The sequence below is a fragment of the Haliotis cracherodii genome, unplaced genomic scaffold, assembly GCF_022045235.1.
Source record: "Haliotis cracherodii isolate W230 unplaced genomic scaffold, xgHalCrac1.p SCAF_2, whole genome shotgun sequence".
NCBI lineage: Eukaryota > Metazoa > Mollusca > Gastropoda > Lepetellida > Haliotidae > Haliotis > Haliotis cracherodii.
Window position 1 is genome coordinate 10,422,042 of NW_027266275.1, and position 16,938 is coordinate 10,438,979.

Consider the following 16,938-nt stretch of genomic DNA (forward strand, 5'->3'; position numbering starts at 1 on the left):
TTCTGGCTGCATTATCGCTGTTTCCGACAAGGTAATGCCAACGTGATTAACTGTCCAGTTAATGCAGAATATTGAGTCCTGTGTATAGTTTATTAAATCTAACGCACCCTAAATCCAATGAAGAAGTTGAGATGAGGTTTTTGTGTCCATGGCCGTAATCATGTATGACTTCTCCGTGACGTTGCTGGATGTTTGAGCACAATAACACATCGCCCTTTCTGTATGACCTGCATGAATTGTAATTACTTTCAAATGAACCCTTCCTTACAATATTATAAAACGGTAGTGAAGACGCATGCAGTATTCTAAGGACAGCACTTTTAACGTGTCTGTATGGAATTATCGTATTTCTGCATCTTCAACTTGCATTTAATAGAAGTTATACGATGAGCTGTGTTTAACTGAAATCATTGGGAATAAATATGCATCGAATTTGTTTTAATCGAAATTGACGGTACAGAAACACTTGTTCAGTTAAATACACATAGACAAAAGAGGATTGAATTCTTTGGACGTGCCTTTGGTACGGGGGTAAGGGGGGTGGGGTGGGGGCGTCTGAGACGACTGCCCCTACCCCTGTACCTCCGATCTGTTTAAGAATCCGACGGAATAACAAACATTGTGTCTTAATATGAGCCAGCAACATAAGACCAGTTTTACACACACAAATGCCTATTAAGTTTCACTGAGCAGTTAAACCTTTCTCATTGTCTTTTTATATGTTCCGGGAAGGATTACATTCATCTCAACCGATATATCATAAAACACATCTCGTTAAGAAGTCTCTAGCTTGAGTCTACAGACGCAACATGATACATACAGCTTCGTTAATCTACTTTTCTTGCTACGTTCATATTTCCGGAAAAGGATGCTTCGTTTACTTAATGTTTACATGCTGCCTACACACGTGATGCTTCCTTTACTTCATATTTACATGCTGCCTACATACCAGATGCTTCCTTTACTTAATGTTTACATGCTGCCTACACACGAGATGCTTCCTTTACTTTATATTTACATGCTGCCCTCGTACCAGATGCTTCCTTTACTTAATGTTTACGTGCCGCCTACACACGAGATGCTTCCTTTACTCAATGTTTACATGCTGCCTACACACGAAATGCTTCCTTTACTTAATGTATACATGCTGCCGACATACCAGATGCTTCCTTTACTTAATGTTTACGTGCTGCCGACACACGAGATGCTTCTTTTACTTAATGTATACATGCTGCCTACATACCAGATGCTTCCTTTACTTAATGTTTACATGCTGCATACACGCGTGATGCTTCCTTTACTTCATATTTACATGCTGCCTACATACCAGATGGTTCCTTTACTTAATGTTTACATGCTGCCGACACACGAGATGCTTCCTTTACTTAATGTATACATGCTGCCGACATACCAGATGCTTCCTTTACTTAATGTTTACATGTTGCTGACACACGAGATGCTTCCTTCACTTAATGTATACATGCTGCCGACATACCAGATGCTTCCTTTACTTAATGTTTACATGTTGCCGACACACGAGATGCTTCCTTCACTTAATGTATACATGCTGCCGACATACCAGATGCTTCCTTTACTTAATGTTTACATGCTGCCGACGTACCAGATGCTTCCTTTACTTAATGTTTACATGCTGCCGACATACCAGATGCTTCCTTTACTTCATCTTTACACATTGCCCACATACTACGAGATAGGTCCTTCATCTTTATCTTACATTCTGCCAACGACAGGCACACCCCCTCAGCGACAATTTCCTGAAGACTATTACGTTCGACTATCAAATAGTGTTACTTTGTCAGCCACGAAAACTGATTGACGACTACAACAGCCGGTCTTACTCAACTTCTATCATCATAATTTGAACACTGCTGCGGATGACGTTTTAATACAACCCAATTAATCTTTTTTACCTGAAATCTAATGTCATTGTGTTTAGAGCTGCCTGTCTATTCTCGCGGCTTAGCAATCAATCATTCTGCCTGGATGTGCCATCACACAATCGATACCTCAGTCATATGTCATATTTCACAGGAAGATTGTACTTAATTACGCAACGCATTCTGGAGTTCTGAAGTTACCTGCAGTTACGATACGATTAGAACGCACGCAAAACTACTATCGTTCATTTGCGACACCGGCTCGTATTATTCACAGGAAAAACACCATATGTTGGGCAATAACTGACGTTAAGTGTACTGTGTACCATACTCAAAAAGCCCTAACAGAAACGCTGAGGGGGTGTTAGTTTAGATACATTTGCACATCAACGATATATGTTAGATACCAAATAAATAATGACATTGTTGAAACAATCTAACCCAGCAACGACCAAATGCAAAACCTCTTGTGACAATACAGAAAAGTAATACCAATAAAGAACATGTAGATGTACACTACTGCCTAGTAGTCCATTCCCCATACACGCATGGGCAACGCGTTACGCAACCCGTATGCACCGGGTTGGTCGCTCGTGTGGAGCCCGTCCGCCACGCGTGTCATACCCGTGTGCAACGCGTTGCACACGGGTGTGCACCCCGTTCGCCACTCGTGTGCAACGCGTGACACACTCATTAGAGTGTCCTGCACATGAAACATCAGGAATAGGCGTAGAGAGTGTGTGCGTACGTGCGTGCGTGCGTGCGTATGTGTGCTTCACGGTAGCAAACACGTGCTACGCCAAACAGAAGGTTAACGTAAAATTCTCGCCGGACAATGTGAAACAGGAAATTAGCAGACGACCATATCACCATTGTAGGACTTTAGCCTTGGTATAAACAGCATAATACGTCACGTGAAAACCCACGTGACTACGTCATTTGCGGCAAAGGGGGAACAACAACATCGTCGTCAACAACAGCAGTATTGCGAAAGATATCTAACCAGAAAATGGCAGCGAACTGACGTGATATCCTACAGCCGCAACTTGTTCCCACTATCAATCCATCATCTTGCAACAGCAGAATAGCCTACGGAACCACAAAACACAAGATCTTCCTTGGCCCTATAAACCACTGAGACGAGTTGGATGGCCATGCACAAGGTTATTCTGAACTACAGACACTACAACAGATTGCACATACTCTACAGTCTTAGTGGGCTAACATTTCCCATCGTGTGATCCACACTCCCATTCCATCCATGGACAAGATGTTCCAGCCAGTACCAGACACTTCGCATGACCTTGACCTTTGTCATTCTCTGTGAAATGTGTTCATGCTGGACACGTGTCCAGTTTGCAATGTCATCACTGATCAAGTGTTCAGTATTGGATCCGGTAATTCGGCATGATGAGTGAACGCTTTCGACAATACGCTGCTACAATTAGCCGTGAATCTATAATGCTCCAGATTCCGTGTTCATGGTGTTCCATTGCTATAACGTATGATGGATCAGTGAGCATTCGAAATACATTCTCAGCTTCCTGTGCAGTATACAACCCAAACGGCCTGGGAGGTCATAGAAACTCACATTGTCATTTCACCAATTCCCTACTGGGTGAACAGATTATTACAAATATTTGGTGAGGTGAGGTGAGGTGAGATGAGATGAGGTGAGGTGAGGTGAGGTGAGGTGAGGTGAGGTGAGGTGAGGTGAGGTGAGGTGAGGTGAGGTGAGGTGAGGTGAGGTGAGGTGAAATGGGGTTTAACCTTTCGTCCAAGCTTGCACTTGCCTAAAGAGACACCTCATGGGCCATATGGACTTCAGTGTGGGGCCGGTTACGAATCCCTAGAAACTCTCAGGAGTCAAGCTGCCGATTACGGACACCCATCCAACTACTCTCCGCAACCACGTTGCTTAACTTCACCTGATATGTGACCTGTGCGCAGTGCATTAATAAATGTAAACGGTCCTAACAGAATATTCCAGAAAGCAGGGTCGGTATAAGGAGGTTTCACTATACTTGTAGATTTGTGTCCAGTGACAAGTGACGACTTTATCTACGTTAGTGACCCTGATGTATGTTTGAGTCATGCGAGAGAAACTTTACGTTGAAATATTGCTATGCAATGCTATTACAAGGAACACATGGTCGTCTTATCTGCTGAGATGGTCAATGAGTGATGGGGAATATCTGGGCACGTGTTTTCACACGGCACCCCTTTTCAAGGACCTTCGCCACCAGGGACACTTTATGGGTTCTCGTTTGACGGGGGATACGGGTGGCCCAGTCGTCTAAGGCGCCACAATTCGCCGTGCAGAGTGCAAGCCAGAAACTTTTAATCTTGGTTTCGAATCCCGGTTCTCCCCGATTATTGTTTCTAGGTTTGTCAGTGCCCGTGGGTTCCTACAAAGTCGTAAACGTCTGAGACCTACATCACTTCTGGCTTTCCTCCCACATTAAGGTGACACGCCGTGATAACTGGTATAATTTTCAAAGCTGCTTTAAACCCGACTCACTCACTCACTCACTCACTCACTCACTCAATCACATTTGAGGGGTAATTTTGCACCTGGCAACCACCAGATGAATAACCACGAGTCAAGTGAGCCAGAGCACGAATGGAAACCGAACGAGAATTGGAAGACGGTGGGTTTTAGACTCAATGCATGAATTGATGATTTCCCGGGCGCACATTCAACTAAATGAGATGATATTGTACGAGTTGGTCGATGTAATCGGGCGTCTCGTCTTCAATCTGCTGATTCACAGTGACGTTTGTGTACGGAAACTGTCGCTCGTATGTATGCATGCAGGATTACCATACTACCAGATCTTATCATCAACCATCATTACACAGAGTAGTGACATTACGTAGTCGCGGACCACTATCAAACCAGATCACCGATTACATATACAGAGAACTTGATACTTGCCAACAAAAATCAATTGAGCACGGAAACTACATATTGCAGAATTCGGGGAGGTTACTTATTTATCGTTTATCTCGTACTGCTTTGAAACTCACAATACTCCATTATGGTATAGACAGATGCAAACTATTCTTTCTTGCGTCAAAGTGTGTCGCATGTTCGAAAAATAAAAACAAAACCCTTTTCTGTCGTGAATACATACACAGATGAAGATGTGTAGATTGACGTAGTAACTTCATTAACTGCACATATTTATCTGGTAATTGTGTATTACTTACACTTGTTACAATGCAGATCAATGATGAAAGACTCTTTGTGCAAAGAAAAAACATTTCAATTACGTCCGTCCTATTACGACCCTAAATTACGTGATTAAGTCATACAAATGCCCTAAAACAAAAATAGGGTTCAATATTAGAACAGACAGCATACAGATTATCATAAATTGACCCATAAATTTGAGAAAAATGTTTACCCTGGTTTACCTACTACGAATAAGTAGATCAGTTGTAATACATTGATGTTTAGGAAAAGCGCAGTCAATTTCAATATATTTGAAAGATGAAATTGCGAAACAAAAACTCAAATCAGGCTTACCTGTAATCAACGACAGCCTTCTCATTGCAGGGAAAGGATGGTTGCCAGATGTATCCAGAATATCAAGACGATAAGGGTTCCCTTTTATCCTGTAGATCTTCCTGTGGAAATCTTCAATAGTTGGCGTATAGTTATCGTCAAACTTACTGTACAGGAAGCGTGAAACTATGGAGGTCTTGCCTACTTTGGAAGAGCCCAGGATGACCAGACGGTGGCAGTTCTCGGGAGGAGCACTGTTCCCTTGCTCAATAAGGGCCATCTTCGAGTCGGTATCCGGGACTCGCCAACAGAAACACCTGCTTCGGCGGAGGTCGGGGGATACGCTCACTGGGACGTTCTCGGTCTGCAGGTAATTTCGCCACGGTCTGCTGTAAGAAAAAACGGTTAGAAATTATCAAAAGGGTCAACTGTATCAGTCGATGAAGGAGAGAAGGTGTAATTGGAATAACTTAGTTCCAGTTGTTACACTGATCAGGGTACACTGTTCGAAGCCTGTACTTCGTGTCCCCGGCGTGAGTAAATATTTAACTCCGTCACTATACCCTTCAATCCCCCAACATCTCAATCTCAGTTGTGCCTGGAAATACATGATTGTCAACCGCTTGCACCGAACTGGCTTATTCGCTGCAAGTACCCGATGCACACCCATATGAAAGTGATATTGTTTGAACAAATGTAATTATTAATTATTTAACACTATTGAAAGTATATTGGTGTCGACAGTGTTAAACAATAAGAAATACCCATATAAACCTGTGACAGAAGTAAACAATTTCCCGTTTCTTACAGTATTTGACAGCAAACAGGATCCATGGTAGCCGTCCAAGAAGTACTTTCACTCAAAAGCAGGTAGCTTACATCAACGAAGCCACGTAAACAACGGTAGAAGTCAATCCACTGTCATCACACCTGTGACCAAGGTAATTACAGGTAGATCCGCGTGGACATTTGTCCATGAGGTCAAATGGTCGAACTGAGTATTTCACTGAAAAACATGAATGCTGACTTCGGTGACCCTTGAAGTTTCCAGAGAGTATCGATCCCTCCCGACCACATGTTGGTCGCAGTGTAATCACAATGAGTCTGCAATGCCAGTTATGATGTTTAATCCACACTCTGTGTATAAATCTAAACACTGCTAATTGGTCGAAACCCCCAATGTCTGTGACAATGATTAATGAAACGACTCATCTCATAAGCCATAGTCATGGCAACCAAGCACTACATAACAGGTACTTCCAGATTGAATCGTGTACTCGCTGGGCGCCACGATAAGACGTGGTAGAGCACCTGGACGATGAACAGTTGTGCTACGATCGCTGTATTCGCCTGTTGCATTCGAGCGGAGAAGCAACAGTTTGACAATTCCGCGGTGCCCCGCGCCGTGGCGGCTGACACGCGCTGTCAGATATTTATTGATGTGCCGAGATTACAAGCATTTCGAATAATGGCGGGCGTCTCGATGCTCTGTCGTCTACAGGGAAGATCGCAGACCACAATGGAAGATATTGGTCGACCATCTGAGATCAACTCGGGGGATTTCCCCCTTGGTAAAATAGGTCATCAACACTCTGTTTCTTTTAAGCTTATCTCATTGGCTGGCGTGGCTTTGGATAACGGTCCGCAATCTCATTGTCCATTTTATTAAATGATTGTGATGTAACCATGGTTATGGGAAAAGGGGGATATTTGAGACTTAAGATGATGGCTCGTGTTCAGTCATGAAGCCGGGCAGGTATCGACACATGAGAACAAAGCTTGGGAGAAACTTGTGTAACTCGCGCTGCAGTCGTGTGGTTTCCTAGATTACTAGCAACAGCGCCGTGTCCACACCAGACTATCACAAGGCTGGCCTTGTCGACAGAAAATAGCCATTACCGTACCATCACGAGTGTGCAGTGATTATGTTCTCATATACATTCTCTGTCAACATTGCCAACACAAAAAGAAAACAATGCGAGTACTGACATTTTAGAATTGTTATTTAGTAAAAGTCACGTCTCATATCATTTGTGAGAAACATTAGGTATAATGGAATGGGTCAAAACCATGATTGGAATTATTGTGTCTGGTAAAAATCACATAGAACAGAAAATTTAGACAGTATCGTCTGTAAAGCAGTTTCTCAAATTGTCCTTATGTTCAAAATTAATGTTACTTATTTCACCTTTCATATTGTCGAATTTAAGTAAAAACTTCCATATACCCAGATATAACAATTGGGATGTTTGAGTTAGAAACAGTCCATGTCGAAGTTAAAATCATTCTTAATAGAGGTGTTTGACGTCAATTAAATCGAGAAAAGAATAAACAGATAACCTAATGTTTTCTTGTCAATATGGCATGATGTTAATCATCAATCGTAAAGTGATATTCACTTCCCAATTAACCATTGACTCCATAGAGGTTTTCCAAGTTCCTAGTCCACCACGAACACAAAAATGAATGCTTTTAGCAAAGTCACAGTTTAGAAAAAATGGGTATTATAATGGAGATTACGAATGCACGATGGACATCTAAAGGTATCAAAAATGGAAGGTGAAAGTCTTCTTTAGGTATCAAGTACGGAAGGTGAAAGTCTTCTTCAGGTATCAAGGATACGAGGTGAAAATCTCCTTTAAGTTTCAAGAATGGAAGGTGAAAGTCTTCTTCGGGTATCAAGGATGGGAGGTAAAAGTCTTCTTCGGGTATCAAGAATGGAAAGTGAAAGTCTTCTTCAGGTATCAAGAACGGAAGGTGAGAGTCTTCTTTAGGTATCAAGGATGGGAGGTGAAAGTCTTCGTCAGGTATCAAGGATGGGAGGTAAAAGTCTTCGTCAGGTATCAAGGATGGGAGGTGAAAGTCTTCGTCAGGTATCAAGGATGGGAGGTAAAAGTCTTCGTCAGGTATCAAGGATGGGAGGTGAAAGTCTTCGTCAGGTATCAAGGATGGGAGGTAAAAGTCTTCATCAGGTATCAAGGATGGGAGGTGAAAAGTCTTCTTCAGGTATCAAGAATGAAAGATGAAAGTCTTCTTTAGGTATCAGGGATGGGAGGCGAAAGTCTGCTTTAGGTATCACGATTGGAAAGTGAAAGTCTTCTTCGTGTGTCAAGAATAAAAGGTGAATGTCTACTTCAGGTACTAAGAATGGCAGGGGTCTTTCTGAAGGACATGGATTATACAGAATAACAGTTATGAAATACGTGCCGATATGGAGCCGACAGTAAACAATACAGCAGACACAAGTTTTGTCGGGAACATGTACATATCTTACCGGATATCTAGTTAAGCAGTTTCAAATAATGGAGGACCACCTAGCACGGGTATGGTGCTGACAAACATAGAAACATAATCGGGATTCGAACCATAAGGTTATTGGGAGTTAACTCATAAATTGTATATTTACTACTATCCAACCTCACGTGTAAGCGTATATTAATGTTAATAGTTTTACTCCAGTACAACAGAAACGAAGTGCTCCAGACACACGACGGACACAGTAGACGCCCTCAAGTTTTCAGCCTGGCACTATGAATACACAATCAATTGACCAAATGACGGACTCAGCAAACTGACCAATGCCCATTTGAGAGACAGCTGCGGCCCGACCGCCATCAGACAGGGAAACAGTTTACGCAGGGTTTCTATGAATAATTACTCAATTACACAAAGTGTGATTGGTATTACACACGGAGACCGCTGTTAAAATGCAAAGCTTTTTCTCCCGAAACTGATGTTAGTTATACCAATTTAATGAGACTAAATCGTGTTTGGAGTACAGAAAGTCCAGGTTTAGCTTTACGAAAATATTTATAATTGCAGTCAATGGTATAAGCGACATTTGCATCTAGTGGTTATACATATCTGCATGAAACCGGTCAACTCATGCAGCGAATTTTTCATTGGTTAGGTGGAGTAAGTGAGTGAGATTTAGTTTAACGTCGATTTGTGTGTATTGTCAGTATTTCAGTTATAGTAATGTGATTCAGCTGTATGTAGCAATAGGTATGGCGCCACACGTAGTAGCAGTTAAACACTTTGGTGGAACGAGCAAGAGTATGGTACCGACAGACCAAGACCAAGACCAAGACCCCGGAATCTTCACGGGTAATAGAACAATGGCCTTTCAGCAATTTACAATTCACACAAAACGGAATGCCAGTCATAAACTTTCTTATAGAACAATGGCCTTTAAGAAAGTTTATGATTGGCATTCCGTTTTGTGTGAATTGTAAAATGCTGAAATGCTGACAGGTGAACTGATGTCATGCAACATGGCGTCCATTCCACACATGCGCACAAACTCAAACACAATCAACAAAAACCATGACTTTTGCAATTGCGCAGCCAAGATCCGGGTAAAATCAAGTGCGTGAAGCTGTCTTTTCCTACGAGTCTCGCTACCATCTTTCTCATGACAGTCGTATACGTGTTTGGCGTCACCGTAATAACGTTACGCTGATTGCTGTGTCAAAGCGTGGTGGAAGAATGATAGTTTTGGGAGCTTTCACCCTCAACCATATGCCCCTGCTTCATGCTTGATGTTGTGTATAATCAGGTACATCGTCACCATGTTGTTCCCATGTTTGTTGCACATCCTCAAATATTCAATACAGCAAGATGGCGTGTCTGGCTCAGATCAACATCAACATCCCTCCATGGCCATCTCTCTCCATGGATCTGGGAGCATGGTTGGCCAAGTCGTCTAAGGCGCCGCGATTCGCTGTGCAGAGTTGCGGCCCTTGGGCATGCCAGAAACCTATAATTGTGGGTTCGAATCCCGGTTCGCCCCAATTATGTTTCTAGGTTTGTCAGCACCATACCCGTGCTCGTGGGTTTCACCGAAGTGGTAAACGTCTGAGACCTGCATCACTTCGGGCTTTCCTCCCACATTAAGCTGACACGCCGTGATATAACTGGAATACTGTTAAAAGCGGCGTTAAATCCAACTCACTCACTCACTCTCCCTGGATCTGGCCCTTATTGAACATGTTTGTTACGAAAGTGGACGTCGTATTGCAGCGGGAAGACAACCAAACACACAGATTGGAACAGAGATTAGTGTTCAAGTGGAACCACTTGCCTCAGACATTTCTTCAGACACTCGTTAACTCGACGAGGCGACAATGTATTGCCGGTGTGCTAGTTCATGGCGGCCAAACTCTGTCTTTAAAAGAATGCCATCTTTCACTACGAAGGGTATATCTCTACCACATCTTAAACTGACAGTTCTCTCTATGAATATGTGATTTGACACCATTGCGTTTGTCTTTTGCTCCAAACCAGTTTTTGCTGTTCAGTATATTTAAAAACTTATTGTTTTCTGCACGAAACCAGGTTCCATTTGTAGGCGTCTGATCAAGTTTATCTGTACATCTGCATCAGTTATGCCTTGTCACTTAGCATCTCAGTTCGACACGCTACCCCACGCCACGCAACATAGTACCACCAATCAACGCCTACGTTACGCAGTAGAATACTTCACTTTCTAATACGAAATTACAAATTCCTTGCCACACTACCCAATCAATGGCTACGCTACGCAGTACAATGATGCACATTCTGATATGAGAGTTCAAACCACCATTTCCCATACTTCGTAGTACTGTTTACACCATGTTACACTATCGAACACCATCACCTCTTTGCAAAACTAAAGAGCAGAGATGGTTTGCAGTACTCACTACCCGGTACCATCAACCCCTTGCCACACTACCCAGTACCATCAACCCCTTGCCACACTACCCAGTACCATCAACTCTTGCCACACTACCCAGTACCATCAACCCCTTGCCACACTACCCAGTACCATCAACCCCTTGCCACACTACCCAGTACCATCAACTCTTGCCACACTACCCAGTACCATCAACCCCTTGCCACACTACCCAGTACCATCAACTCTTGCCACACTACCCAGTACCATCAACCCCTTGCCACACTACCCAGTACCACCATATCCTTGCCACACTACCTCGTACCATCAACTCTTGCCACACTACCCAGTACCACCATATCCTTGCCACACTACCCAGTACCATCAACTCCTTGCCACACTACCTCGTACCATCAACTCTTGCCACACTACCCAGTACCATCAACTCTTGCCACACTACCCAGTACCATCAACCCCTTGCCACACTACCCAGTACCACCATATCCTTGCCTCACTACCCAGTACCATCAACTCCTTGCCACACTACCTCGTACCATCAACTCTTGCCACACTACCCAGTACCATCAACTCTTGCCACACTACCCAGTACCATCAAATCATTGCCACGCTACCCAGTACCATCAACTCTTGCCACACTACCCAGTACCATCAACTCTTGCCACACTACCCAGTACCATCAAATCATTGCCACGCTACCCAGTACCATCAACTCTTGCCACGCTACCCAGTACCATCAACTCTTGCCACACTACCCAGTACCATCAACTCTTGCCACACTACCCAGTACCATCAAATCATTGCCACACTACCCAGTACCATCATATCCTTGCCACACTACCCAGTACCATCAGCTCCTTGCCACGCTACCCAGCACCATCAGCTCCTTGCCACACTACCCAGTACCATCAACTCCTTGCAAGGTTACCCAGTACCATCAACTCTTGCCACACTACCCAGTACCATCAAATCATTGCCACACTACCCAGTACCATCAAATCATTGCCACACTACCCAGTACCATCATATCATTGCCACACTACCCAGTACCATCAGCTCCTTGCCACGCTACCCAGCACCATCAACTCTTTGCCACACTACCCAGTACCATCAACCCCTTGCAAGGTTACTAAGTACCATCAACTCCTTGCCACACTACCCATTACCATCAACTCTTTGCCACACTACCCAGTACCATCAACTCCTATGCCACACTACCCAGTACCATCAACTCCTTGCAAGGTTACCCAGTACCATCAACTCATTGCCACACTTCCCAGTTTCATCAAATCCTTGCCACACTACCCAGTACCATCAAATCCTTGCCACGCTACCCAGCACCATCAACTCCTTGCAAGGTTACCCAGTACCATCAAATCCTTGCCACACTACCTAGTGCCATCAACTCTTTGCCACACTACTCAGTACCATCAACTCCTTGCCACGCTACCCAGTACCATCAACTCTTTGCCACACTACCCAGTACCATCAACTCCTTTGCCACACTACCTAGTACCATCAACTCCCTGCCACGGTACCCAGTACCATCAACTCCTTGCAAGGTTACCCAGTACCATCAACTCATTGCCACACTTCCCAGTACCATCAACTCATTGCCACACTACCTAGTACCATCAACTCCCTGCCACGCTACCCAGTACCATCAACTCCTTGCAAGGTTACCAGTACCATCAACTCATTGCCACGCTTCCCAGTACCATCAAATCCTTGCCACACTACCCAGTACCATCAACTCCCTGCCACACTTCCTAGTACCATCAACTCTTTGCCACACTACCCAGTACCATCAACTCCCTGCCACACCTACCCCGTACCATCAACTCTTTGCCAGCACTTTGCCCTTCGCCAAGGAGATTATTACCTCACGTACCGCTATAATTTACGCCATGTACCATCAGTTCACAAGGCCATACACAGTTCTCAATCAAGATTAACATCTAGTATCAGAAATGAACATATTTTACAGATAAAAAAGTTGTTAAATTATAGTTATAAAAATAAATAAATAAAAGAGCTCAGAGACTCTTAAGTTTTGTACTGACGTAATCTAGACAAATATGATAGGCTTAAATGGTCTGTATTGGAAATATTTGTATCAGTGCCTGTAAGACAAATTATCCTCCATACAGCTGTCCTGCTATAAGACATCGCTCACCCTAAACACTTGACGCATGGCAAACTAAAGCATATTTGTGCCAGGTTTTATTGATTTCGGGCATGAGTGAGTGAGTGGGTTGGGTTTTACGCCGCTTTTAACAGTATTCCAGTTATATCACGGCGTATCAGCTTAATGTGGGAGGAAAGCCCGACGTGATGCAGGTCTCAGACGTTTACCACTTCGGTTAAACCCACGGGCACTGGCATGGTGCACAGCGAATCGCGGCGCCTTAGACGACTGGGACACCCGTGCCCCCTTTCGGGCATGAAATCTCCCCACAAATAGCATCTGTTCGTACTAAATGTTTATGTTTCATAAAATATGTATTTAAGTCAATGTTTTCACCAAAAGAAAATTTGTATTTCAAATACCCTACCAAGGACAAAATATCGATAACTTGACCTGAGGGTTTTATGGAATTGAACTTTCCTATTGAGATCAAAAGTAGACATATGATCAAAGTCAGGACATTTTTGGATTCGATGGGATCCTTGGATCCTTGTAGGACTAAGAGAAAGAACCATATGTTCTCAATGTCATTCATATTAATGCATTTGTCGATTCATATCGATACTTGACAATCTTATTTCCGCTTCGAATTTAAAAGTTCAATTTGTTAACAATTAAGTAATAACTATTGAATAGCATTTATAATATGTATGCAACGAGAACGGACGCTCAATGTTCAAAGATTAATAGCAGTGGGGTGAAATGGGGTTCAACGTCGCGTTCAGGATTCAAGAGAAGTGCATGCACGTGTGTGTGTGTGTGTGTGTGTGTGTGTGTGTGTGTGTGTGTGTGTGTGTGTGTGTGTGTGTGTGTGTGTGTGTGTAACCCCTTAGCCCCACCCCCCATAAACAACCCCTACCCCACCTCCTTAACCCTCTGATTCTGTTTGTGCTATCCTGTAGGAGCCATTTTTTGATGATGCAAATGTTTCTTGCATGTATTCATCCGAACGATTGCCATTGGTACCACCGTTTGTTCAGTAGAACTCATATCATTTCAAATATGAATGACCACGGGCCGTTGATCCTTTGCTGTACAAAAAACACCACTTTGCTGTTGGTTAAATCCTTTGGTTTTCAAACAAGCAAGTAAAGTCATTTCCCAATAAAATCTTTCACGACCCATTAAAATATTCTCCACAATCTGATCAGTCGCAGTTGGTAGAGGATTTCACCATTGTAAATACGCTGTGTTCAAATACAATTTCCATGGACGGATCCAACAAGCAGCGTGGAAGGGAAACGTTTCTAATAAGGTATCAGGGGGGACGTTAAAATTCCCAATTGGACCTACACCAATTCTGGATGGTGGAAGAATATCTTCAAAAGGGGATTCCAGGGAAACAGACCATGCAAAACATTATTCAGAGATTTTCACCTCGTGCAAGAATCTTTGGACCCGCAATGCCATCGGTTTCTCTCCTGGTATCGATTTTTCTCGTGGCACCAGCCATGGACAGCATACGGACATCTCACTCTCAACTCACTAGCCAGACAACAACCATTTATTTCCAATCTAACCGGGATCAAATGCTTTCCTCTGAGAATATGAAGTTGTTTTTTAACCGCCACATGGCATTTGCCTCTAAAATGGCCACATCAGAACGATTGCTACAAGATTTGTGGTACTATGAGTCTCACGCTCATATACACAATATTGGTTTTCTTATAAAGCTGGTCAAATTAATGTGATGTACAGTCAAACCAAAAGTAGAACGTGATATAGCATATGTAAAGCAAATATAGAACATTATATAGCATATGTAAATCAAAAGTAGAACGTTATATGTCATAACATTTTTATGTATATCAAATGTATTTATCTTGTGAAATTGAAATATAGAACGTGATATGTCATATATTAAACCAAATATAGAACGTCATACAGCAAATGTAAAACAAATGTATAACATTATATAGCATATGTTAATCAAATGTATAACGTTATATAGCATAACATTTTATGCATATCAAATGTAGAAGGCTATTTCGCATATGTAAATCAAATGTAAAACGTATTGTAGCATATGTACATCAAATGTAAAACGTGATGTGTCATATATCAAATAAAAAATAGAACGTCATATAGCATATGTAAAACAAATGTAGAACGCCATATAGCACATATAAATCAAGAGAGTGCGTGAAATAGCACAATATTTTCATGTAAATCAAATGTAGAACGTCCTATAGCACATATAAATCAAGAGAGTGCTTGAAATAGCACAATATTTCATGTAAATCAAATGTAGAACGTCCTATAGCACATATAAATCAAGAGAGTGCGTGAAATAGCATAATATTTTTATGTAAATCAAATGTAGAACGTCATATAGCACATATAATCAAGAGAGTGCGTTAAATAGCATAATAGTTTAAAGTAAATCAAATGTAGAACGTCATACAGCATATGGAAAAAAATGTAGAGCGTCATACTGCAACATTGGAGCTGAAGCTATCTCTGGCAATATTCAAATATACTGATAGGCAAAGTATTTTTCTCTTTCGCCAAGATATTCAATCTATGTAACATTTAATGTCTATATTGACCGACGGCAACATAAGGAATCCATGGTTGCTTAGGTGTTATATTAGTTTCTGCATCATGAGCATGTGTTGATGAATCCCCATCACAAAGTGATGTTACGAAGTGTTCACGAAAACGTTAGCGTATCCCGCCCCATCGGTGTCACACGTCACAAACACATGTAAAGGCAAGTCAATTGTTCACCTAATAACAAGTGGTAGGAGTACACATAGGGAACTGCATCGGTTATAATCTTTCTCACTGATGCGTCAAATTTGGAAATGTCCTCCATATGTCTACATATACCGTTTTGAAACATTTCCAAATACAATGTCATTTAGCTGTTCTCAAGATAGCAGGGGCAGTGGGGTTGTTCTCCACGCCAAAGACAACAAGTATTATCTATTTACGCATTCTGACCTGGAATCTGGTGTATTTTACCAAATGTCAAGAAAAAGATAAATTGAAAAAAGGCATCTCTGTTATGTATTCCTGTCAAAGTTTGGCTTCTCTTATTTTTCAAGGTTTGATAATTGTTAAAAAAAATGTTGAGATATTAATCCATTACCGTATTCGACGTAATAAGCGCCCAGGGCGCTCTTAAAATTAAGAATAGGGGGTTCTTATTAGAATATAATTTTGGTGAAAAAAAACAGGGTTAAAAGACCATAAATATCGTTGATTATGCGGAGAGCCTGAATGATATAAAAGAAAATTCTATGCGTTTTGTACACGACAAACCCATTTTTCCAGGATTTAATTGCCCGTAATTAAGGTTGCATATAACACACGAGTGTGTATTATACACGAAAAATAAGTCTTTTGCACAGTGAACACTCGGAAGGTGTGCAAATTGGGATTGTTCACCAGCCAATATATTAGCAAATATCACGGTGGGCGCTTATTACGTAGAATACGGTACTTGTACATCGGAGTAACCTTGTTCCATGTCTAATATCACCTGTATGTTTTTTATCAGTGTCACCTGTCTATAGGAGTTGTGCCTGTCATCATCCGTGTCAATATTGTCATGACAAAGACTCGTAGACGGTACATATACGCTTTGTTTGTTTGTTTGTTGATTAACGCCGCACTCAGCAATACGTCAGCTGTATGACGGCGGTCTGTAAATAATCGAGTC

The 16,938-nt window shown here is 42.2% G+C and overlaps 1 protein-coding gene across 2 annotated transcripts in view; it reads right to left on the reverse strand.

Moving 5' to 3' along the window:
• The window catches only part of LOC139468672 (GTP-binding protein Rhes-like), a 70,066-nt gene that overhangs the window by 25,647 nt on the left and 27,481 nt on the right, over positions 1-16,938 (reverse strand). The window contains exons 1-2 of one of the 2 annotated variants that reach the window (XM_071250799.1): positions 6,218-6,452; positions 5,431-5,798 (exon numbers count right to left, since the gene is read on the reverse strand). In XM_071250799.1, the coding sequence (XP_071106900.1) occupies positions 5,431-5,798; positions 6,218-6,243 (394 nt within the window). In that variant the 5' untranslated portion in view covers positions 6,244-6,452. Of the gene's footprint in view, positions 1-5,430; positions 5,799-6,217; positions 6,453-16,938 lie in introns of those variants that run through there. The other variant, XM_071250798.1, reaches the window with a different exon arrangement.